The sequence below is a fragment of the Sardina pilchardus genome, chromosome 4, assembly GCF_963854185.1.
Source record: "Sardina pilchardus chromosome 4, fSarPil1.1, whole genome shotgun sequence".
Lineage (NCBI taxonomy): Eukaryota > Metazoa > Chordata > Actinopteri > Clupeiformes > Clupeidae > Sardina > Sardina pilchardus.
Window position 1 is genome coordinate 10,337,469 of NC_084997.1, and position 25,059 is coordinate 10,362,527.

Below are 25,059 nucleotides of genomic sequence, written 5' to 3' on the forward strand. Positions count from 1 at the left end.
AAGAATGGGGCTAAATCATGTCAGAGAGTCTTTGAATGGAAAATGCTACTCAGTGTTTGCACTGGATCACATGCTTTGCTGTACAGATAAAGGACCCCTTCTAAATTTCACAATTTAAGTATGTTAGCCATGCAAACATAAATTCCACATGATTATGTTCATATTTAGCAAGTCTCTGAGAGAGACATGCATGCTGAGGTAAATGGGAGTGCATTATCTCATGCCTGCAGTGCAGAACTGTGAATTGTTTCAGCGTGGCTTTACCCAAAGCAGCTTTGTGTTTACTAGACAGACAACACCAGCCTAAGACTTACAGAAAAGTAACCGCACAGCAGTTTTTGTTCTTCACAAAATCACAGTCGTTCAGTTGGTAGCTGGATGTTTTGGATGTTGCTACTGCCTAAAGGCCTTGTCAACTGATATAATATTGACAAAAGAAAAAATGTGTTCCATCTATATATTTCTTATTATGATTTTGGAGAGTCATAACAATGTCTTTACCCAAAAAATATGTTCATGGGCCACAGATGAACTGTCAGACCTGAGAGAATGGAGTGAGCAGCCTATAACCTGGCCAGAAGCTTCAAACGGTAATCTCACACTCATGGAACATTCACTCATCCGATCAGTGAATTAATGCAAATTATCCTGTCAAATGTTACCTTTAATTTTGTTCAGATACTGTCCATATGGTCATCTCAAGTTACACCAAAAACTGTTTGTCCTGCAAACATCAAAGACCTTGAGTTACTGAACACATTCATCAGACATGACACGTGGCTTTGGCAAAGTCATAACACTTCTGTGCCACTTATTTGGAGAATCAGTGAATTTTAAGGACCTTAATTTGGCAAGTTTTATAAAAAGCCTATAAGCTACTGTAAATAGACAATTCATTAGGCAGTGAGAGTTGCACCACTGAGGGTCCCATGAGGTGATCAGTGTGTGTGTGTGTGTGTGTGTGTGTGTGTGTGTGTGTGTGTGTGTGTGTGTGTGTGTGTGTGTGTGTGTGTGTGTGTGTGTGTGTGTGTGCGCGCGCGTGTGTGTGTGTGTGTGTGTGTGTGTGTGTGTGCGTGTGTGTGCATAGAAGTTATCTTGTGGGAACAAACTACAATCTGTGTGCACAAGTCATTAGTTATCTTGTGTGCACAACATACAAATAACTCCAGTGCAATAATTCTAACAATAATTATGATCCTTTATGATGGCCTACATGCCTAAATAGACGTGCATGAGAGAGTGGCGCAGTGAAGCAAGTCATCAGTGCTGTGGTCATCTCCCTTTCCGGTAACAATCCCTATCATAAATGTTGATGTGTGTAATGTATGGTTTCAGACAACACATCCTGGAATGTGGAATGTATTTTATGGCTATATCATGAGCTCCTACCATAGGCTCCAACTTGACGTTGAAATCAGGAAGTTGCTGGGGATGTCCCACCACTGCGCTTGCGTGAGGCTAAAGTAGTCTGCTTACACTTAAATGGCCCTATATAGTAAAGTAGCTAGCTAGCTTGCAAGCTGTGAAACAGAAGAGATTTGTGAATGCGTATACAAACACCAAACCTCTACGCAGCCATATAGTATTCTGAGGATCGTTCAAATAATTACATGCCATACTGTTAGACAAAGGATGGGAGATAAAGGTTTGTATTCAGTCAATTAATTTTCAAGCTAGGTACCTATGGTATTCATGTGCGTTAGCTAACGCTAGCCTACTCCTTGCTTCACCGTCTAACGTACATCTTTGTTTAACCAACAGCAGATTATGCTACAAAAGGCCGCTTACCTAAATATTGCATATTCATTTAATTTAGCCTACGGGTTCTTTCTTAATGGTTGTTGTAAAATGGATCATTCTAGACGTTGGATGCACCTTTGTCTCTAAACCGCTAACTTTAGCTAGCCAATAGCTTTTGCACCGACGGGCCCAGACGAAGCTAGCCCACTCAGGCTGGCCATCTCTAGCTAGTAGGTGCTGTGACGTTGTCTGGCAAGCTTGCTTGTTTGGCCCATCGAGGGTATGTTTTTGAGAACATGTAAGCCACAAACTAGCTGGAGAGCATGCATGTCATCTTAGAAACATTTCAGTTATTGTGATAATGAGACAGCCTTTATGTTCATTAAAATATTCAGTAAGCTGATTAACTGATTAGTTAGCTTACATACATTTTAGCTTGCTAGCATCCCGAAAGGTGACGTTAGTCAACCAAGCTAACATCATCCATCTAGCTAGGCTATTTTGTTTTGTGATGGATGTTGTTAGCCTGCTAGCCAACCTTTGTAAATTTTCCAATCAACACGTCCTATCAGTCAGCTTAACAAGCAATGCGCGTGGCGTTTCCGTCATTCTTGAGAGTTCTGTCCAGCTGCAAACTCCAAGGTTAGAGAAAGCTAGGCAACACTTCTATTTGTTTGTTAATTTTGTAACTTGCCGTCAACTTATCTGCATTTGTAACGTTAGCCAACATGTAACGTATGCCAACATACAGGTGTGGGGAATGTGGCGGTTTTAAGATGGTAAAGCTTTGGTAATTTACAGATCTCCTTACCTCATCAAAACAAATCGCATTAAGTTAGTGCATTATCCTTCCAACATATCCTACTCTCCTTTGTGGTGCAGCATTAATTACAGCAACTTGCCTCTCATAGCATGCTAAATATGCTATATGTTCACTTTTGCTTTTCAACTTGTTGTAAATAATGTAACATACAAGTTATTTTGCCGCCCTCCGTCGTTTGCGAACATTAAGAAAGACACTCCAAAAGTCTACAACTGCTGTGATTAGTCTTGACCCTCTGGAGTAAAATGTTTGATTAAACTTCAGTCAGTTGTTGCTGCTTTTTCTACCAATTGCCTTCTTCAACGATACCTTAGCGATATTGTGTGAACAGGGGGTTCAATATGACCAAGTGCATGGCGAAAGGAATATATTATTTTTAGCAAGGGTGTGAGAAGGATTGTTTTTGACCTGATGGTTGAATAAGCATCTCTCAACATTATATACATTGAGCTAAACATTCTCTTTTCCTCTTCAGATGCGGATCTAATCAACCAAGTAGTCATGCTGTGATTGAAAACCATAGCTCTTATTTCCACTGCTTTTCCACTGCACACATTACAGAGATGTGTGTCTGGAATCAATTGTAGCATGAGAGATCGCATTCAGGATCTGGTAAGTTAAAAAATATAAATGAATGTGTCAACCTTTCCTTCCATTGCCTTGACTTGTTGATCATTCAGTGTTTTGTCTGAGTGCTATCTTTGGTTCTGTTGTTGAAGTGTCTTATTAAAGATACACAAGATTTAAGGTCTGAACACTACTGATCTTAAAGGTGTGTTCTAAGCGATATTGCTCGATTTCTAAGCTAAACATTTTTGGCACATACAGTAAACATCTCCTCACCATCCTCCAGCTGCTTGTCCGCTGAATACACTGTAAAAAAAGTGTGAGTTTTATATTCAGTCGTAGAAAGGTAGAGACCACACTCGGGGACTAGAATTCATGCAAAACTGTATTCACATAAGCCGCAAAAACATTACAGGCTCTGACTGACAATAAAGACAAACGTCGGCCCTAGCCAATCATCAGTGTCCGTATACAGGCCAGGCTCCAAAAACGGCAACAAACACAGCCTGGTGCAGCACCCTGAACCATGAATCATAACAAACTTTTCCAGCCATTCACCGTCGAGATGCGTGTTCAGGAGAGTTTCAGTTGCAGTAGAGGGAGGGGAGGGAGAAGCAAGCTAGATCTTTGTTTTGTTTGAATATCAACAGAAGTGACGTTACCCAGTATCACTTAGAGCACCTTTAAAATGTACAGTAAGTAACACCGTAGAATCCGATTGGGGGGGGGGGGGGCGGCAGTTGAACCACAGCATGCCTTGTCTGTGTCAACAAAAACACTTCTAGGCCTGCACAAGGCCTGTTCAGACAGATCATATTAACCAGACATGTAGTCTGGGAAAGCAGACCAACAAAAACACGGCGTCAGAGTCTGGCCATGTTGGTTTTTCAGGGCACTGGTCAGCCCTCTTGGTTTCTTATTCGCCAGCCTGCCCAATTCATTATTCGGTGCTGTAAGTGGATGACAAACCCAATAGGATGTGATATTTTTATGCTTCCTGTTTGTTGTTCAGTTATATTGGAGACTATTGTCCTCTGCTCTTCTGCTGGGCTACTCAGCCTGCTGCTGTGGGAGGTCGGGAGTGTGTTGTCACTGTTGCAGCAGTTTTACAACTGAAACACTGGTTCAAAAGTCTGAAAGACTGACATTATAGATCGAAATGTTCCAAAACAAATTTTTACAACACTAACTTCTTCCCTCTGCTTTTGGTTCACCTCCTCCCCACCTCCCTCTTCTCTGGAAAGGTTAAGTGGTGAAAGCTAAAGGGACGTCAGCGCTTCTTGTGAAGGGGCTAAGCTGGCGATGTCACGGGTCCCCACCCCCCCTCCTCCTGGGGAGATGTCCGTTGGGCCTGTGGCGGAGAGCTGGTGTTACACCCAGGTAGGACCCGGCAAGGCCTCTGACACCTCCACCACCACACACATGCGCACACACACACACACACACACACACACACACACACACACACACACTTTTCAATTCTTCACACCTGGCTTTAGTCACCCAGGATCATTGCACAGCTAAGCAGTCCATCGCTTTAAACAGAAAACGTGCAGTGTCAAGTTGACTGTTGCCTATCCGATGCTGATGATTGCTGATTCCCGAAGTTTTTTTCCTTGTTGTTGTTTAGATGTCAGTCGAAAACGTAAAGGTGGCAGGTTAACAGTAGGTAGACGGTGTAAAAGGGTATTTTGCCTTTTCTGTTATGGTTGTTTCTGATGTGAAGCATTAAAGTTATATTTCAACATTCAATTCTTTCTTATGGATGTAGAACAGCAGTTCTTAAACTGGGGGTTGGGACCCCCTGGGTGGTTACCAAAAATATGGGAGGGGTCGTGAAATGGTATGCTTTTGATTTATTTATAAAGTGGGATATTCAGTAGCCCTAGATGTAAGCTTATATTTCAGTGTTCCATAGTGCTAATCCTCTGAAAGTGGATGCTCTGTTTAGACAAAATCAAGTCTCGAACTGTGTCTCTTGGAATGACTAGCTTGAAGATGCTGTGTGTGTGAGCTTACCAGTGCCCGATCACCATGCAGCCTTTTTTGCCAAATGCGCTCCAGTTATACATTGGATGAGAGCTAGTTATCTGTTGGAAAATAAATCAGATTGTCAAAGGCTGCCATCACCAGTTAATCTTGGTTTCCAAAGTTGAACATAGTTTTGATTGAGTAAAAGGGATCGCGACACTTGACCAAGACTTTTTTGGGGTGGTCGCCAGACAAAAAGTTTAAGAACCACTGCTCTAGAAAATGAATGTACTAAATGATGAGTAGGTTAGTGTGTGTCAGGTCAATAATTACTCTTGTATCCTTAATACAAAAATGTCTATTTCTCACCCACCCATTATGTCATATAGCGATGGGAAAATGTCCTAATTGTTCAAAACTTAATTCAGAGTGTGACACCGTTTAGTTGTATGGAGGGCAGCAAAAAAGTCAGAAATAGACATAATTAAGTACCCTTAGTAAATTGTACCTGCCTGTTTTTAAATGTATTCATGTTATATTATATTGCTTTATCTCTCACAGCTCACATGTAATGGATGACTTGTTTTTGTTTCAGGTTAAAGTAGTGAAGTTTTCCTACATGTGGACCATAAACAACTTCAGTTTTTGCCGAGAAGAGATGGGAGAGGTTTTAAAAAGTTCCACCTTTTCCTCGGGTCCCAATGACAAAATGAAATGGTAAGCAAAATCATTATTATTATTATTATTATTGTTATTATTTTTTATTTGAGTCAATTATAAAGATAAAATTAGCCTTCAAGATGGCAGAACTTTTTCTAAGGAACTTGCACTCTACCATATCTTCTGTTTGTCTGCCAGGTGCCTGCGAGTCAATCCCAAGGGACTTGATGATGAAAGCAAAGATTACTTATCTTTGTATTTACTTCTTGTTAGTTGTCCAAAAAGTGAAGTGAGGGCAAAGTTCAAATTTTCCTTACTGAACGCAAAGAGGGAAGAAACTAAAGCTATGGGTAAGCTTTCTTTCTTTCTTTTTTATTTTTTTATACTCTTTTCCTCCAAACTTAGTTGTTTTGTTCAGACTTGACAGTGTTGCTATTTCTGCTTTTGGAATGTTTCAGGGGAAAAGTTGAGTGCTTTTGAGGGGGGTTACTTCTGTGGATTTTTTTTCTGTCTAGCTGCCTCTTTGTTTAAAACTTTTATGTACTGTGATAACGAAATGTTACATGTCTTTTCTCCTAAATGAAAATTTCTTCTCACTCTGCAGAAAGCCAAAGAGCATATCGATTTGTGCAAGGGAAAGACTGGGGTTTCAAAAAATTTATTAGGAGAGATTTTCTGCTCGACGAAGCAAACGGACTCTTACCGGACGACAAGCTCACTCTTTTCTGTGAGGTAATACTGCATATGTTTAGCAGTGCTACACACACACACACACACACACACACACACCTTTATGACTACAATTAAGGGTGGGTACTACACTGCGTCCACCCTCACCTAGCAGAAGCTCACATAGGGCTCTTAAATTGGGTGCGACACTGACTAGCGTTGCGAGCCACCTTGTTTCCACTCGCTACCATGTCTGTGTGCTACGGCCGTCCGCTCAGCATCTGATTAGCATCCTAGTGACACGGGTCCAAGCACACGGTAGGAAGCAGCATGCGTGAAACTGGAATCAACTGGCATGACAGAGAGGGCTCTACATTTCTTATTTTCATATTCACATTGATATATATATATATGAATAAAGAGGTTGGGTTCAGTTCCACAGACCAGTCTGTGTGCTTGTTTGATGATATTAAGCCTTGAAGCTGAAGAGACGATTCAGAAACAAGGCTGTTTGAGAATGGTGACACTTGTTTGTGTGTCTGGCCTCTGCTGGTAATCCAGCCTGTTAAATGTCCCAGAGACTGTGCTGCAGAGAGGCAGACATTGCTCAGGAGGGAGGCCGGCTGGATTTCACGCTCCCTTCAAGAGACTGGGATTAAATACAGCGAGTTGCATGTTGAAAAATCAGGTTGATGTTTCAAATACAGCATGTTCCCTTTTAAGATGTCAAGATGCACGTTTATTATTTGCTATTGAGTTTGGTGCTTTTGTCTCAAATTGAGATGGAATTTAGAAGTAAGATCAAGTAGTCTTTTTTTATGGACATTTTTGAGGGAAATGATGCTGAGCAGGAGGGCCAGAAATGGATGCTGAAAGGGGTACGATTAATGAACTGGTCAATGAATTTGTGCTAACTCAATTATCAGGAATTGCCTTGGAAAGAAATGCCTATTGAGATTTGTCCAACGGTTTAATGCTTCGCGAGAAATGAGCAATTTCATAAAGCAAATTAGATCCTCTTCCTCATTAATTAGACAGTTCATGAAATTAAATTGAACCAGTCGGCTGTCTAACCCTTTTGTGGATTGCTTTCTCTACTCTGCCTTCTTGTATTGTTGATGTACTGCTGAAACACTGCACACAGAAGCTGTTAATATGCAGCCAATGTGTAGCACTTCATTTGTTGATGCCAATTAAGAGTTACTTTTTATTATTTTTTATTTATTATTTTTGCTTTGCTGTACAGACACACACAGATACATATGCTTGGCTTGTGTGCACACACAAATATACACATTTTCATATAAATGCGTCTTCTCCGTGGTTGCGGCGTCGTAGGTGAGCGTGGTCCAGGACTCGGTGAACATCTCTGGCCAGTCCAACATGAACGTGCTGAAGGTGCCGGAGTGCCAGCTGGCTGACGACCTGGGGAACCTCTGGGAGTGCTCACGCTTTACTGACTGCAGCCTCCACGTCAGGGGCCAGGAGTTCAAAGCCCACAAATCCATCCTGGCAGGTGAGCCAGCCGCCCGCCACCTGCTCCTCTAACCCAGCTCTCCCCACGACAACACTACCCCCCCCCCCCCCCCCCCACCCCCAACCCTGACGCTCTGCTGACCAGCACTCGTTTGGGTGCGGAGGGGGGGGGGGGGTGGAGACTGTCTCTTAACCCCCCCCCCCACCCTACCACAACCACCATCCCCAACTCTGTGTCTGTGTCAGCAGTGCTCTTGCACTGAAGAAACCCATTAGCTGTGCTTAAGACTCGGTGCCTGTCGGGAAGGGGATGCTGTTGGGATTAAGATGGAGAGATGTTTTACTTTGTGTGTGAAGAGCTGTTTGCATGTATGCAGTGTGTTGACGCCATGATGTTGATGGGACTACTCCAGAGGGGTGGGAATATGATGATTAAATTGTGTGAAATGTTTTCCATCATGTGCAGAGTTTAAAGGTTTTTTTCATTTGGTCCATCTGTTTATCATAATGATGAATACCTAACTGAAAATATGTGCGTTCCTGTGATGTTATTTGTTTGCAGTCTACATAACCCATGTGTAATTAGCTATTTCTGGTAGTATACCTGGTATACTGTGTCGGTCGTTATTTTAATGAGTTGTTTTTTGTTGTTTTCATGAACAGCAAGATCACCGGTCTTTAATGCCATGTTTGAACATGAAATGGAAGAAAGCAAAAAGGTTGCTCATTGATTTTTTTTACCTACATCCTTTTTACTTTTTACAATTTTGAGATCTGTCTACGATGCGTTAGAGAATGAGCCCTGCTGCTCCTCTTTCTCCCCTGTAGAATCGCGTAGACATAAGTGATGTAGACCCTGAAGTGTTCAAAGAGATGATGGGCTTCATCTACACGGGAAAGGCGCCAAACCTGGAGAAAATGGCGGACAGTTTGTTAGCGGCTGCAGATAAGGTAAGACCTGTGTGGCCGCGTATCTGTCCTAACATTCTAGCTTGACCTTTTGAGAAGCCAAAAATGCAACAGCTCTGAATAAAATAGAAATATACAAGGAGGGAGACTGTTCAGTTTTTGTTTCTCAATTTTTTTTAAAATCAAAAATATGTGTTAATCCCAAAACCAGTGTTTGCCTCATGTATGCCTTTCTCTCTGTTTTCTCCTCTTTTGTTTATTTTCTCTCTTTTTTTGGTCCCACCCCCCCTTTTCTTCTACCCTCTCCATCCCCTAACCTTCACTAGTATGCTCTGGAGCGCTTAAAGGTCATGTGTGAAGAGGCTCTGTGCAACAGCCTCTCGGTGGAGAATGTGGCCGACACACTCATCCTCGCAGATTTGCACAGCGCAGAGCAGCTCAAAGCACAAGCCATAGATTTTATCAACAGGCAAGCATCACTTGGGGAGGGAGGGGGAAAAAAAGTCCACTTGATAAATTCCTGCTGCCATTTCTGTTTACCTGGGTTTGAATGCTGCTTGTTTTTATATTTTTATCTCTCTCTCTCTCCCAACATAGGTGCAGTATCCTCAGACAGCTGGGCTGCAAAGATGGGAAAAACTGGAATAGCAAGTATGTAATTAGCAGATATATGTGACACAAGATTAATAACAAACTCTTATCTCTTCCTCAAAGAGATGCATTAGAATTCATTGTTTTAGGCAGGGGCTCTGCTGTTGAGCTGGTGCTGGAGCTCCGTATCGCTGCTCACTCTGTTATCAAGAGACTCGAATGTCGGCTCTAGCGCCAGAGCTGGCACATTTTTCAACACGATAGCAAAATAACACAAGTTAATTTCAAGTTTATTTCTCCCCCCTTCCTCTCCGACTTTGTGGAAATTTAAAGAACACCTTAGAATGCCTTGGTAATGTTGTTGTTTATATTTCAATAAAGGAGCTGACTTAGTCCATATGTTTTTGTTGTTTTTTGTCCCCCCCACCACGCTGGGGATAATATGCAGTTGAATAGCCACGATCGGCCAGTCAGGAGTTTAGTGAATGCCGTGCATTCAGTGACTTGTGGTCTCTAACCACTTGTGGTTTCTGTCCACACTCGCCATTGCTTCGCTGTGCTTATTTTTTTTGTTTTGTTTTGTTTTGTTTTGTTTCTTAAACATGACACTGCGGCCCCATTTGTCTTGATTGTTTTTTAATGGGAGTGATCCACTGCTGCTAATACGTTTCCCTCTCCCATTTATTTTCAGCCACGCCGCAGACATAATGGAAACTGCGGGCTGGAAGTCAATGATCCATTCCCACCCTCACTTAGTGGCGGAGGCTTTCCGCGCACTGGCGTCTGCCCAGTGCCCACCCTTTGGCCTGCCCAGGAAACGCCTAAAACAGTCCTGACTGACTACCGCGCCGTCAGACTTTTCATGATGATGCTGGGTAGGGAGAGACGAGGAGAGCACAAGGGACTAAGAAACTGTCCTCCTTACCACCCTCTTAAAAACAAACAAACAAAAACTAAACAAACAGACAGACAACACAAACTCGAAAAAGAAATGCAAAGAGCAAAAGGTATCCTTGTTTCCATAGGGAGGGTGGGGAGGCTTGTCATTTATCCACACAACTGTGTTATTCACTTCAAGTGATGGTCGGTCCTGGTCGTCAAGCTTTATCAGCTGATATCTTCTGTCATTTCAAATGGCCTTAACCTCTCTGCCATTGCTCTGGAGTAGAGCGCGTCGGAGCAGCTGATTCCTTGATTCTACGCTGTGCCTGCCTTGTCACAAAGACCAGGCCCACCTCCCTGTTGCACTAGTTCCCAACGTCTAGTCATTTTGATAAATGGAGTTCTATAGGAACGTGTTAATGAGTGTTTAATGGGAAAAATATTATATATTTGTAATGTTTAGCCCGTTTTGTGACTAGACATTAAAATTAAGTGTCAACACTTGGAGCGCAAGGTCATTTCTTTTACACTTTTTGAAAAGACAAATATGCCCCATATTGATGGCACAATTTCTATGTAAAGACATTTAAACCTATTCAGAGGACAGGTCTAAAAGCAAGCATATTGTAAAGAAAGGCGAAAAAATGTATGCAGTGGGATGTTGTGATGCTGTATGTAACACGAAAGGAATTCATGTCTGTATTCTGCCTCTAATCTATTAAACCTATGGGATTTAAAAAACAAATGTTTGACCTAGTCTCCAGGTGTACTGATTCAAAGGTGTTAAGGTGCAAGAGGGTTATTTCGATGTAGAGATAATCCTGTTAAGACTAAGGTGGCAGTTGGCATATAATTATGGTTTCTGTGATCAGCAAAAAAGGGAACCTCTGAAATACCAACATATCCAATATTGTTTGAATGAAATGCCCAGGTTCAGTGTTAGTCATGTGTTTTCCCTTTACCTGAAATGACCTACGAACTGAACAGTTTGAAGTTAAATGAAGGCGATGGATTTGCAGAAGTGATGGTGTGACCGTAACTGGGAACTTGTTGTAGGATGCTGAGCATCAGTGTCATTTTTTTTACTCTGTGTTGTATGGATGGGAGGAATAAAACCGTTGTCTGTCGTGGATTTGTTTGTCTTAAACTGTGGTGTTACAATAGACTTGATGTACTCATCTTGATGAGTGTGCACAATACTGAATGAAGCATGTATTACTGTGCTGTCCTCAAAGGACACCAGAAGATGTTGGAATTTCCCATGTTGAAAGAAAAAAAAATGTTTTTGAAGAATTGCCTGCAGTTAACTCATTAAATATTTTTCAATAAGTGGGTTAGTGAGTGTGATGTCTGCTGTCTAGAGCGTCACCATGTCAATGGGTCCTGAGATGAGAAAGCCAACCTCATTTGCGCTGTCTATTAAAAGCAGAAAAAAGTGAAGCCACCAGCCCTGGTTATGTTAAGTAAAAAACACTGCACAATATAACAATGTATGTCGGTGTACAATACTTTGATTATTGCGATGAGGGGAAATCAGGTCTCATTCCTTTTGACAGTATTTACTCTTTAAAAAAGGACATTAGTTGGTTATGTTGAACTGAGGGCTCTCCATATCAAGACCCATATTGTATACATTTGAGCAGGTTAGAATGTCCGCCATGATTTAAAATAGAATAGGTCTTAACATTAATTTATGACTGGTGGAAGTAGATTACACATGGTTATCTGAATTTGTATTGAATGCTTAAGTGCTGCTGTAATTCTTTTTTACCTCTCATAAGCCTAACTGAAATAGGCCTACTGTGTGATCTAGGGCTAGGCTATTCTGTGTTACAGTAGGCTGGTCTGTTTCCCTCGGGATCAATGATGGTATCTGTCTATCAGTGGTTGCATGGGGTGGAATGGGTCCACTAGACAGTGCCTCCTTGTCTATTGACTACAAATGCATGGCTAATATACAGGGGACAAGGGTCAATAATAGATTCTTTTCAAGTGTATTGTTTTAATAATATTCCTCCCTCTACAACCTCCTCATTCCTCCTTTTTAAAGGCAGATGTAGATAATGAAATTACGCTTGGGGCTTGTTTGATGTGAACCCCTTCCTTAGAATATGAATTGCCCTCAGAGGCTTGATGATGGTGTTGAATAAAATTTGACCAATGTGAAATCCCATTTTTATTTGTTATTAGTGAAGGGAATAGAAGATGAAACAACAATAAGTGGTCTGTGTGATGTGCAGTCAATGCAGTGTATAGGCAATGTCATTGGCTTAACACGCGAGAAGCCCAGACCACAGAACACTGACGCTACCTCTGTCAGTACTGGCCAGTTGGTGGAGGCGGAAAGGTTCCCGATGTAAGAAAAGAATATGAAAAATACATTTCACGACAAGTTGATTTCATTTTGTTCCAATGGCAGTCACTATGTTAACAGTGTTCAATAGGACAGTACAGGCCGACTGTTGGAAATGACAAAATGTTTACTGATCAGATGCAAGTTATTGGTACATTTTTTTTCTGGAGATAAAGACCACAATATAATAACAGGAGAAAATAAAGGCATACTATCGACCACAATATAGAAAAATAATGCAATATATTCATCTTCAATTAAGCTTCATGAGTCTACATCTATGTGATACCACTATTAAACACCAAAGTAGGCTATCTACCAGTTTATATAGTCATTTATATATTTGCTTTTGGAAATAAAAATAAATACCCATTAACTTAATAGGCTAGTGCAAACACAGTTTTGTCATTTCAATGCACACACCACACACTGAATTGCACAAAGAAGGTTAAGGACTGAACAATATAATAGGCAATGAGAAACCATGTAACTGCTGTTTGGGAGTGCCATTTGCATTTTTAAGAGATGAACACCAGGGATAAAGCAAAGCTCACTTGCCAACTAATTTGATTTTCCATGACTGAAATGATTGACTTGCTTTTGGTTCACGGCACTTGGTCTTGGCCCGCTAATGTGTGAGCCGCCTTGAACTGAACAACAATAATCTCTCTCCTATTTGGCATTGAGGGTTTAGAACCTGAGAATTCCAAGCTCTGGTTGATTTTTTACGGACGGTGTTTTAGTGACTGGACTGCAACATACAATAACAAACATTATAATGTGATTTTGCCTCTGTCTCACTCTCACTTTTAAAAATGCACCAGAAAGCTAAAACGAAAATACTCTCTTTTTTTCACCCGTTTCTTAAAAACCTGTCCCTATACACTATTTGGGGTACTTAACAGGTCCACAGCGACAGCATAAGGCTTGATTTAAGCTCACATTATGCAGTTTCTACATGAGTGACACACTAAATTTTATTTTTTGGCTTGGGCTGCCTCAGTCATGGTGTGTAAGTGAAATTTCCCAGTATAATTAATGTTAATTAAAGCCTGGAAATGTCAAGCTCTGTGGCAGAACCATGACAAAGCATTGTTAATTGGCTGCCAGATTCACTAAATCCACCTGTCCTGTGAATTGTGCCCTTGCGAGACACCTGAAACTCCTTGCATGTAGGGTCTTGTATGAAACCCATCGGCAATATCCTAATGAAGGTGCAATGTAAAAGAGGAAATATTGCACAATTGGAACAGGATAAACTGAGGTTATATGCACACACTCTAATAGCAATAGTGACTTCACAGGATTTCAACGCTTCACAGAATTACTGGTGAAAATGAATTCTGAATACTATAATTAAAAGTCTAAGAAACCAAAAATGTCCAAAGCACAGATAATCTAATGGTCCTATTCCCTAGTTGTCTCTGGTCATTGTGAATTCCTTAGCTAATACTTCACATGACAGTGGTAAAGATGATGACTGTTTTCAAAATACTATGCATAACAAGCCTTTCAGAAACTAAAAATCACAGTAGCAGACCAATGTTTTCAAAGTCACTATCTCCTCCTCTAGTTCCATAAAACTTTGAAATCAGCATGTACTTGGTGTCAATGTTGTTTTGATGGTCTACTGGCAAAAAAAGACCATTTTAATCTGTGAACACATGCCTGTGGTCTAGCCTAATAAAAAACATCTGGTCAATTTTAATTGCCCTCGAATCGAGGAGAACACATGGTGCTGATGATGTTTCAGGGTCATGGTGGTTCACCCAGGTTCCCTCCCATCTACTGTTGGGCGGCAGCCATCACACAACTCCAACGTTATCCTGTGGAGGAGTAGGGTGTGTCGCTATGGTAATTGTAGTCAGGGCAAACCTTTTGGACCAGCTTATAGTCCACACTATAGAAGGCGATGTAGATGCATATGACCTTGAAGGGCTTTGAGCAGAGCCAGGAGACATGACTCTGGGTCTGCTCTTGGTAGCACACCTTGGCCGGGTCCAGGCTGCACAAAGCAGTCTTCTTGTTGCGGTCTGTTTTCTCGTACTCAATGCGGCAGTTGAAAGACTTGGTGTCCTTGGTGGCGAGGGTGGACTGCTGGGCAAACTCAAACTCCACCACCTTGGACGGGGGGACTAAGCTCACAGACACGTTGCCCAGCCCGGTGGAGTTGTGCCGAAAGTACACGCTAAATGTGCCGTTTCCATGGTCCACGATCTTGCCCGTGATGAGGAGATTTAGCTTCACGGTCTTAATGTTGGAGTGGAAATCGCCCCAGCCAAACATCTTTTTGAATTTCCCAGTTTTCACGATGGGCCTCCGTTTAGTTCTCGTTTGCGTCTCCTGAACATCTGTCTGGTTAGATAACCAGTCCCAAAAGTCCTCCATGTTTTCTAAATATGCCATTTCCCTCATGTTGTTTTTGAGTCCAGGAGTTCCCCTGGCGAAGAGACGCAGGGGGTTTAAAATCCGGGGACTGGCCCCTTGAGGGGAGACATTCTCCTCATTATCGCTCTCCCCCCATTCCAGCAGCTCTGCTTCTGGAATTTGCACTTTGCGGCTCGTGACCTTCAAAGACAAAAGGGGAGAACATCAGAGGGAAATATTAGAGCCTGGTCGCACTGTTATTACAAACATACTAAAATATAATTTACAAGATTAAAACAGTACATTTCAAACAACAAAAGTGTCTGACTGTGCAATAGAGGACTACAATTTCAACTTAAAACGCTTTTTTTGACAAAACATTCCAGATTATCATTTCTTCAATAATTATGCCACAAAAAAATGGAAAAAAGACTAGCTGGGTATTGATTTTGAATGTAAAAGGACTGCTTTTAATAGTAAATGTAAAGGTGTAATCAAAAGCAAATGGATGTCTCGTATAGACATTTCACCAGTGAATCCTGTGCACCTTGAAGTGTCTTAGCCTAAAGACCAAATCCTGGGCCACCTCAGATAAAGTCTTAATAATTTACTGCAAAGAGCTAAACTAGTTGTATTAGTAATTAACTGTAGTTTCCTTTCCTGAGGCTCAGTTGAGGGGATAATTTGCTGCAGCAGATGTGACGGCTTTAAGCTGGGCTGTCTGAAATCTCAGAGAGGAGCTGCACAGTATTTTTCCCCCTCTAATTATAAATTTAGCTGTAAGCTTAATTGTAGCATATGTGAGTCCTGTTAAGAAAGTACAATCCTCTGACAACCTTACGTTCAAAATTGTTAGTCACAGAACTCACTATTTCCATAATTCCACATCTATGCGTATCAAGGTCACTTAATGTTAAAATGCCCATTAGTACTTTCAAATGAAGCTGCTGTGTGTGGCTTTAATGTAGGCCTACTACAGATATCACACCAGGCCCAGCTTGATAAACGAGGCAAACAGATCATCACATGTTATCCATTTGAGAGCGCCACATTTAATGCAAAATCAATGTGACTCCCACGGACCGCAAGTGTATTCATTCATCACTCTCCCTGCTGCTTAATTAAGACTGAATCACCATGTAGAAAAAGACAAGAGACATCATACAAACGATGTATATCCAAGTTCCACAAAAGGAAGTCAGAATGGTACAAATCAATTGAGCCTTATGCTTTTTGACTCCATCTGCTCCGTGTGCATACAGCTTTGTCATCTGCTCCGCGCAGCCTGAGTGGTGGCAGATTAACTTCAGTGAAATGAAGTAAAGAGATACCGTGAGTGCTTCAAGGCGAGCGGCTATTCAGTGATTCGGTATACGCCAGCAGTCGGAGGAATATTCCATCACTTCTACCTTCTGGTTTCTCATGTGTAACTGTTATTTTCCCCATTTTCTCATTTATCATCCTCCACAAAAGCCCATGGACTTGGCGTTGGGTGAAATGTGGGGGGAGCAGGGAAGGGTAGAAAAGGCAGATGATGGAGGAACAGAATGATTCCAACACCAATGTGAAAGCACTTAGAGTAAGATGAACGGCGGGGGAAATGGCTATCACAACTAGCGGTATCACAAGAGCAGAATCATATGCTTTGCGCACACGCTCACGCTGGCAATCCTCTCTCCTTTCATCTCCACACTCCAAATCTCTCTTTGACCTCTCTCCTTCTCTGTGTTTGACTCTCTCCTATTTCTCTACTCTCTCTCACACACACACACACACACACACGCACGCTGGCACACACACACACACACACACACACACACACACATCTAACATAGTTGAATATGAAAGAAAACATTTTCACAGCTCTTTTGTATATAATATAGATGTGCAGCTAGATCAATACAATATTGAGCCATTAACTTTTTAAAGCTGACTTTTGAAAACGTAAGTTCAGATAATGATGGGATTTCAGCAATATTAGAGTAGCTCTTGACAAAATGATCACGTAAGCAGCAAAGCCTCGGAGGATCAATTCCACAATGACATAAATTAGTTGGTGTACCTGTTGGAAATGGGCAGGCTGTAAAAAAAAAGAAGGCATCTGAACTGTGAATATGTGATTTAATAACGTGTCCTGCCAAAATGTCACTCTCCATTAACCAGAGGTGCTAAAATTCATTTGAGACCGACACCACAATATGAGACAAACAAAAGGCAGGGTGAGCCATGCCAGACATTCATCTGTAATGAACCTCTTGGAGCCGTAGCTGACTGCAGGTCCCCTGAGTGGACATATCTTTTACAGCTTGACATAAAGGTAATTGCCACCGTGACCAGCCCTAGCCTCCAGAAAGTTATTAAGGAGTCAGAGACATCTCTCTGTTGTATCATCTGCAAGGATGCTGTTTGAATGCATTTTGCAGTGGGGCAACAACAGCAAGCAACGGCATGATGTTTTCCTGGCCAGAGGCTATGGCCGTGCTGCAAAGTCAGATTTGCTGTGCTATCTTTACCCCCGGCTTCCATCCATCGTTTATCCTTGAAAATCCATCATTCCTTTAAGATCCGAACAAAAATACCTATTTGGACTGGACCTCTACAAACCTGTTTTCTTTCAAAATATTATAGAGAGAAGAAACTGTAATTTAAATTTTTTTTGCCAAATGCATGCATTCTTCAATAATTTTATATTAAATATGCCACAGACCCTAATCATAATCACACAAAAGTGGCCTAGCCTTAAAGGGATCACCTCTAAGCTTTTTCCTTCACATAAAGTGCTATTAAACCCAGGGACATCAGCATTCGGCTTTTTTCTAACCTGTGTCCATGTGACATCAGGAATTATTAGTTCCTCTTGTCTTCAGGTATGTGACATGAAACACTGCTAAAAAGACACACACACACACACTCATTTTCCGTCCAGCCATTCCCATTCCCGTCCCCCCGAGGCTCCCTCCCTGCGCGCTCGTCTCTGTGCGCGGCGTTATAGGGCATTTCATTTGTAATGATTCACAGCAAAGAGCCGGTTCCAGGAGGAGGCTCTGGAGGCCCCTGGGCAGACGAGGGCTTGAGTCTACACGCTCCTGCCCAATAGATTGCTACCCTGATGGCTGAGAGAGCCTCACGCTTCAGAGCCATCACTCTTAATCAAGGGGACTGGGGCCCCGGCCTAACAAATGGCAGGTGTTTCGGGCGGACAGGATCACAGCGGCAAATCCTCACGCTGAGCCGCTGCTGATCGCCAGCTACACCGCGCGCCGCATATCTTACACCACATAATCCCCTCCGTCATTACTACATCCTGCTGACCCTGGGGGGGGGGGGGGGGGGGGCACTGCACTGCACTGCACTTCAGCGGGACCTGGCTCTCGCTCGCGCAGAAACATTTGACCCACTGGGTCACTAAGGCGGTCCGTCTGACATTAACTGGCCATTCATTATTTCACAGCAGTCCACTTGAACGATTTTTTCTTTAAACGTTTTTTTTTTTTTTCTTCTTTTAATAGATACTTAATTGTATAATTTTTCTTTTGTTTATATGGGGTCATTTTATGGGCACACTCTGTCACATTCATGGTGTTTTTTAACAATCCTAAACAAGTCTATATTAACTTAATTTGCACCTTGTGTGTATCACACCACGTAACCTAAGAGGAGGTAGAATGGTCATAAATCACTGATCAGCTTCAAAGTGAAGGTCTGTTTGGAACAAACACAATTCCTCTCCTTCTGTGCCGGCTTCTACTCTGCCCAGCCTGATGTTCTCCTTCAATCAGCGCCAATGGGTAACAGCGAGCTGCAGTGTATTAGGCGGAGTGGTGATGGCTGATGGAGAGCTGATGCTTTCTGTCTGTCAGCTCTCCCCCACCTCACCTCACCTACACAACACAGCTGACACTTGCATCGAGGGTGGGGGTGCAGGGAAGAGTGGGGGGTGTGGGGTGAATGTCCAAGATTTTCTCTCTTGTTTCACAGTGAAAGACTACACTAACAAGTTGACGCATAGACTGGTTACATTTTCTGTAAAAACCAGAACATCAACGAAGGAGTGTTTCAGTGAAGTTGATGTAACAAAACTACTACTACAATTCTCTGCTATCAAATGTTCATTCTTTTTAGTAATTGTCTTTTCTTTTTTCTCTTTTTTTCTGTCATGAAATTAATGACTCTCTATGTGTGAAATATTTATCAGTAATTTATTAAATGAAATGTTTCCCAAAGGCTATATATTTACCTTGTGAATGTTTGCAGAGAAAAATGGTAGCAAGATTGTGAGGAAAAAAAACACAATGCTGATGTAGGGTGTTAGATTTCAAAAGCCGCTAATAAAGACCTACAGTGAACGATATGATATCTTGAGGGCTATTGGCAAGACATAAGGCAGTGAGATGTTCCTGTTATCTCAGCTCATGGCGAGCCTGACAGGAGATCCCCGTGCTCATTCTCTGGCAGGTGAAACCTTTCATCACATCAACGCTTTCAGAATCCCACTGCTGCACTTCACAAGAAAACGCCTTCTCCCCAACCCCCCCCTTTTTCTTTGGAACAAGCAAACTAGAATCCGAGAAGAGTAGGGGGCTGAGCAGAAATATGAAAAAGAAAGTGAATTAGCCTCAATCAATGGAGCTCTTAATGTTGTATTATTGTACAACTTTGTTTAAAGCAACCACAAGCACAAGCAGCCTCCTCACAATAGATGTCTTAATCTAGTTGTATTCTTTTTTTGCATCCATTCCCCACGAGAGCAATTTCATGCAAATTGCACAAATACTGAAAAGCAAGGATCTAATTTGTCAGCAGCATGCACAATTTACGCAGTATCTCAGGTTAGATTTGACAGAACAAATTTGCTCTTTGGGCTGACTGGGACCCAGCTGATTTTTGTGGAGGAGACACTATCGTTTGAAGAAAAATGAGAGGGAGCAAAAAAAGGGGCATGAAAAAAGTATTCTTTTCACTCTAGTGCAGACAGGTACTTCACAAGGAATCTGCAGAGACAGAGGATCTGACAGCGCTGCGTGAGCCTGGAAATGACAGGCTAAAAGAGCTTCAAGGAGGAGACGGAGAGAGGAGAGCCGAGCCGAGCCAGTGTGATTAATCAGGGGGAAATGTCTAATGTTTCCTCTCAGGCTGACAAAACTCCCGTGCGGTGGGGGGAAAGTCATAGAGATTTAATTAATGGGGGCCAGCCGCCCTGTTATGCACATACAAGCAGCGTGGTGATGGCCTCTGAGCATGGCGAGGGGTGACTGCTCGCGCAGCCCAGCCTGGCAGAGGCATCATTATCTCTGTGACCACTGTGCCTTCGCCGAGGAGGGTTTTTATTGATGTCCTATGTGTGAAATGATTGGCTTCTTTTTAATAGAAAGCTGGATTGCGCTGGACCAGACAGAGGAAATACACAAGCTGGGTTGTTAACTATTACACAAAAAAATGTATTGTTCAGGAACAATAAAAATAAATCTGGAATTTAAAAAATAAAACAAGTACTAGGTCGCATATGAAGAAATAAGATCTATAAAAGCTAAGAGCCACACACTCTCTTTACCATGAAATCATTAAGAATTCATCTGGCAAAACAAGGTGATGGTGAAATGCTGGGAGATGGCTGCCAATACGCGGCCAATGCGGTGGGACACACCCAGCGCAGAGGTGTGTCCAGCAGAGACAAAGTATCCACACTCAAACCTCCGCAGATCCAAACTCACAGTCTCAGAAAGCAGTGGACAGGATGCGGGGCTCGGCGAGCGAGGGTCCAATATAAGATCTAAATATGATTCTTAATCGTGGTTCAACCTCGGAGAGCAAAGGTGTTAAATGCTGCTTACATCCGCATCAGACCTGGTCATCAACTGTAAGTACAGGGGATCCTGTTAGACATGGAGGAACAAAAGCTCATGTATTCTATCTCACAAATAAGATTTCAGGGTACAGTACATGTAGCTGATTTTGGATGAGAGGGCCTACTGTAAACTGAGTTTGTCTTGCGAGTATGAAATCCTTTTCAGGGCTCTGCGCTGGAAACAAGCTTAGGAAATCGACACTTCACACTCCAAGCCCCAGCGCTCAGAATTGGAAATGTCACACAGACAATGTTGTTTATTGCGGATTATCAAGCCAAGCCTTCAGGCAACAGAATGTGACCCCAATATGAGTCAAGATAGCCATCAAGAGCAAAATAAGCCCTAAAAACGATAGAAGATGCACAGCATCTCGCACAGTTATGCAGCAACTCACTCAAAATCCACGTTTAATCTTTCCCAGAGGAGTTTCTGTGTTAAAAGGACCCCATTGCAACATATTTTATTTATTTTATTTAACTGTGCACCCTCCCCCCCCCCCCCCCCCCTCTCTCCCTAGCTTGACTTTTCTGCTTGGTTTCTGAAAGCAATGCAAGTTCCTGTCTCTCACAGGGGCAAATCCAAACGTTAGGTTGATGTGAAGACTCGGCCGCAGCAGGTTCTGAAGAATATAAACAGCATTTTTATTGTCCAGGGGGACGGGCCCCTGAAAGCGACGAGGGCCTTATCGCAGCCCAGCAGCTCTGTAATTCGCGGCAATGATAAAGTGCCAGAGCAGAAAACCTTACAAGGCTGGCACAATCCAAAGACGGATTAGTTTTTCTGACATAAGCTTCCTGAAAAACTAATCAATCAGCCCATGCAGTATTATCAGAAGCCCGAGATTAAAAGGAGGCTTCTAATCCTCCCACTGTACATTTTAGTACACTTTCCACAGCAAGTTTCTTGGTTAAATGTAGCACAAATAAATTATATAAATCAAAGCTAATTGGACATAGGGAAGAGCAGCGGGGCAAAAACCCCCTTGAGAGGGAATTTATGTTGAATTTATGTTTCATAATGAAGATTAGCCTCTAACTTTTGTCCTAGCAAATACGTCGCTCTCAAGCATAAATGTCCTAGCAATAAAATTCATTTGCTTGCGATGTGAAATGTTTAATCTCATAGGAACAATAGCACTATGGTCAATGAAGATAAGAATGCTCATGTTCGAGCTGTTGTGTAGCTGTGTGTTTAAATAACACTGTGGGCATTTTATAGAGATGTACAAAATATTCTACTGCTCTACCAAGTGTCTCACTCTGACTATTCTAAGGGCTTGCAAATATCACACTTCACCGGTCCCCTGCTTCTCAGCTTGAGCAACTTCCTTTCGAAATGCACAGACTCTGCAGGGAGTCAGTCCAAATGCTTAAAACTACAGCCTCCCTGAGTTGAGGCAGCAGTACTGCTCATCATCATTTAATGTTAACGCTGCTTTGAAACCAACAAATGGCAGTTAGCAGTAAGCAGGTGTTTATATTCTCAGTGTATTACATCAAAGCATTACTACAAACAAGCAACGTGGTGAATAATAATTACAAAGGTGATTGCTGTAAGTGAAAGTCAAAATGTCTATATACTGTAATAAGTAACAGCATCGCTGATGATTTGCCATGTTTTTTCATAGTTGTGTTAAGAAAACAAAAATGCCCCTTACAGTACATGATTTCACACACAAAGAGGATGTGAAGTGTAAAAAGTTTGCGAGATGACATTAATTGTGTCATCTGCACTGTTTTTTTTGTCTTCACTGGAATTTTAGCTCACTTCCCTCAAAATCACAATGTGCTAATGAACAGTGTGGGCAGGCATTTTAACAGACATTGCTTTACTCAATACCTGGGAGATAATACAATAATTACACTTCATAGCTTAGAGTATAACTTCCCACATGGCAAAGGTCAAATGCAACCCATTGTGAGCACTGTCATTATTCATTGTTATTATCATTATTATTAATAATAATAATTATCATTATTTATTTATTCATTTAAGATTATGTTGGGAAATAAAAGGCTGAGAAGATGGGCTGCAGAGTGCAGAGCTCAAGTGGTCCTGTAATTTCACTTGCACTATGCGCCTGTCAGCTTTAAGAGGTTAACCACGGCAGATGCCACAGGAAGAATAGTTACTCATGTAGAGACTAGGACTCTCTTATCTGTCCCTTAGGTATGACGCAGGTGCAAGATTTCATTTCCAGTACATTGTGATATGAGTGCGTGTGTGTGTGTGTGTGTGTGTGTGTGTGTGTGTGTGTGTCTGTGTGTGTGTGTGTGTGTGTGTGTGTGTGTGTGTGTGTGTGTGTATGTGTGTGTGTGTGTGTGTGTGCATGTGCATGCGTAACGTAATATCAGTCAAAGACAATATGTCCAATGGAGGACCACTGGGACTCAGATGCATTGGAAGGCTCCCCTGAGGCGGGCACAGCTCCCAAAGCTCAGAGCGCAGCGTCTGGTCCCCCTGGCACAGCTCTCAGGGGAGCACTGTACTGGAGGACAGGGGAGGATCTTACTACTGGAGCCTGTTCAGATGACTGGCCGCAGAATAGCCCAATCATTGTACAATTAAACCTGCCACAAAATACATCGCGTAATAACCCACTGTTACCTGAGGTGCTACTCACATTTCTGAAAATCTACACAGAAAAGAGTATTTGTTCAATCAAATGCATAAACAATTTACATTAACGGTTTAAAGAAAGTGGTACCACATCGGCATTTCTCTTATATCAATTTACAATGACAACAGCACACATTCTGGTGTGCCTATTCCTACATAGTGACAATGGCTAAAGGGATGTCGATAACAGTTGGAAAATATAATGCATACCAATGCGCAAGTATATTAATATATGTAAGTATACAGGATGAGCAGCAATCATTGTAGGTACTGATCACTGTACTGTGCAACTGTGATGACACCTAACTAAGTTACGAGCTTAGTTAGGCACATAAAGAGTTTTCTTGGTCCTGTTAACCTTAGGAGAAAATTAACCTGCATAATGATTTATGCCACAAATATGCCATGTAGGCACTATTTTGTTGCAATTATGAAAATTATTTGCATCCTGCATGCCAGTTTAGACCATGGTAATGTCCTGTGTTCAGCTCAATAAAATTACGCGGAGCAACCTGATGGAAAATTTTACATTTCTTTTTTTTTTTAAGTCAATACCTGGTTATAAAGATTTGATAGTTAATATTCACCATCCTATCACACTGAAACTCCAACATATTTTTTTCTCCATTCTTCATTGTTCTCTGTCTTTATTCACATGGCCAGATATCTGGATGAAGTAGCCTACTCACCTTATGCAGACAAAACAGCAGCAACAGAGTCTGCAGGTTCCTCATGTTTGATTCTGGTCCAGCTGATCTATTTGAAGTAGATAGAGGAAATGCGCAGTTGCTGGATTTCTGGACAAACAAATGCCATTTCTGTGAACACCTGCAACAAAATCAAAAACTCAAAACAATGCCATTCTCAATTTAAGTTTGTGTTAAAATATTTGCATTTTGCATTTTCGCATCCAAAGTCAAATACAGCCTATTTGTAGGGGCTATTGATAACACGGTCGTTACATTATTGGTTTGATGACAATTTGGAATAGATCATGCGCATCCTTCCAAACCTTAGCCCATACCCACATAAATCATTAAACAGGCTAGACTAATACTTACCCGCACCCTGGTTATCCTGGGGGAGAACTAGCCCGTACTTTTCGACATCTTAAAACAGCAACTCTCTTGACAAGTCTTCCTGAAAGGTATAGGTAAAGCAACCTAGCACACAGTTGGAAAACTTCGTTGAGGATGTAAGAGTCGTTAATCGGCACTTGTCCTATCTGGCCACGTATTAACTTCTTTTGTTTACTGATGAAAATCCGTTGATTTCCAAATTAAAAGCCTCTTCGCAATTTTGGATCATTTTGATCTTGCTGTCACTATCCAGCAGCAGCTTAACACGAGCTGTACGATCACTCACGAATGTTTATGGTCTGTATGAACCAGTTGGTGACTCCAGTGTTGTCCAGCGATGCTACGAGTCGACCAGTCTGCTTCCTCCTCCTCCCTCAGTTTTGTCAGAGGAGGCACTCCAGTCGCCGTGCGTTTTACAGACGAACTCAAGAGGGATGTGATGAATCCTCTCTGAAGTCCTTACTGGACTTGAGCACAGCTGAAAATTCCTACGTCTTTTTAACCCAT

The 25,059-nt window shown here is 42.0% G+C and overlaps 2 protein-coding genes across 4 annotated transcripts; one reads left to right on the forward strand and one right to left on the reverse strand.

Moving 5' to 3' along the window:
* Window positions 1-1,457: 1,457 nt before the first annotated feature.
* Window positions 1,458-11,617, forward strand: spopla (speckle type BTB/POZ protein like a). 2 transcript variants are annotated; one of them, XM_062534070.1, is made up of 12 exons: window positions 1,458-1,645; window positions 3,039-3,175; window positions 4,375-4,510; window positions 5,697-5,818; window positions 5,960-6,111; window positions 6,366-6,493; window positions 7,769-7,946; window positions 8,570-8,625; window positions 8,735-8,857; window positions 9,142-9,284; window positions 9,413-9,466; window positions 10,098-11,617. In XM_062534070.1, the coding sequence occupies exons 3-12, from the start codon at window positions 4,433-4,435 to the stop codon at window positions 10,240-10,242; spliced, it is 1,179 nt and encodes a 392-aa protein (XP_062390054.1). In that variant the 5' UTR covers window positions 1,458-1,645; window positions 3,039-3,175; window positions 4,375-4,432; the 3' UTR covers window positions 10,243-11,617. The 2 variants fall into 2 exon arrangements, with proteins under 2 accessions (XP_062390054.1, XP_062390055.1); XM_062534071.1 differs by lacking the exon at window positions 1,458-1,645 and adding an exon at window positions 2,362-2,382.
* Window positions 11,618-12,748: 1,131 nt separating this feature from the next.
* Window positions 12,749-24,945, reverse strand: nxph2a (neurexophilin 2a). Of its 2 annotated transcripts, XM_062533412.1 has the most exons (4): window positions 24,839-24,945; window positions 24,535-24,613; window positions 24,163-24,301; window positions 12,749-15,209 (listed from the first exon to the last, which is right to left on the reverse strand). In XM_062533412.1, the coding sequence occupies exons 3-4, from the start codon at window positions 24,205-24,207 to the stop codon at window positions 14,463-14,465; spliced, it is 792 nt and encodes a 263-aa protein (XP_062389396.1). In that variant the 5' UTR covers window positions 24,208-24,301; window positions 24,535-24,613; window positions 24,839-24,945; the 3' UTR covers window positions 12,749-14,462. The 2 variants fall into 2 exon arrangements, with proteins under 2 accessions (XP_062389396.1, XP_062389395.1); XM_062533411.1 differs by lacking the exon at window positions 24,839-24,945 and having other exon boundaries at window positions 24,535-24,818.
* Between the last annotated feature and the right edge of the window lie 114 nt (window positions 24,946-25,059).

What these genes read in the sequence shown, in the direction of transcription:
- nxph2a (XM_062533412.1), bottom strand. Translation starts at nt 24,207, where the DNA reads ATGAGGAACCTGCAGACTCTGTTGCTGCTGTTTTGTCTGCATAAG. An exon ending in TGCTGTTTTGTCTGCATAAG is followed by an intron (nt 15,210 to 24,162) that starts GTGAGTAGGCTA and finishes TTGTCTTTGAAG; the next exon opens with GTCACGAGCCGCAAAGTGCA.
- spopla (XM_062534070.1), top strand. Translation starts at nt 4,433, where the DNA reads ATGTCACGGGTCCCCACCCCCCCTCCTCCTGGGGAGATGTCCGTTGGG. An exon ending in CCCAATGACAAAATGAAATG is followed by an intron (nt 5,819 to 5,959) that starts GTAAGCAAAATC and finishes TTTGTCTGCCAG; the next exon opens with GTGCCTGCGAGTCAATCCCA. An exon ending in TGTTAGCGGCTGCAGATAAG is followed by an intron (nt 8,858 to 9,141) that starts GTAAGACCTGTG and finishes AACCTTCACTAG; the next exon opens with TATGCTCTGGAGCGCTTAAA.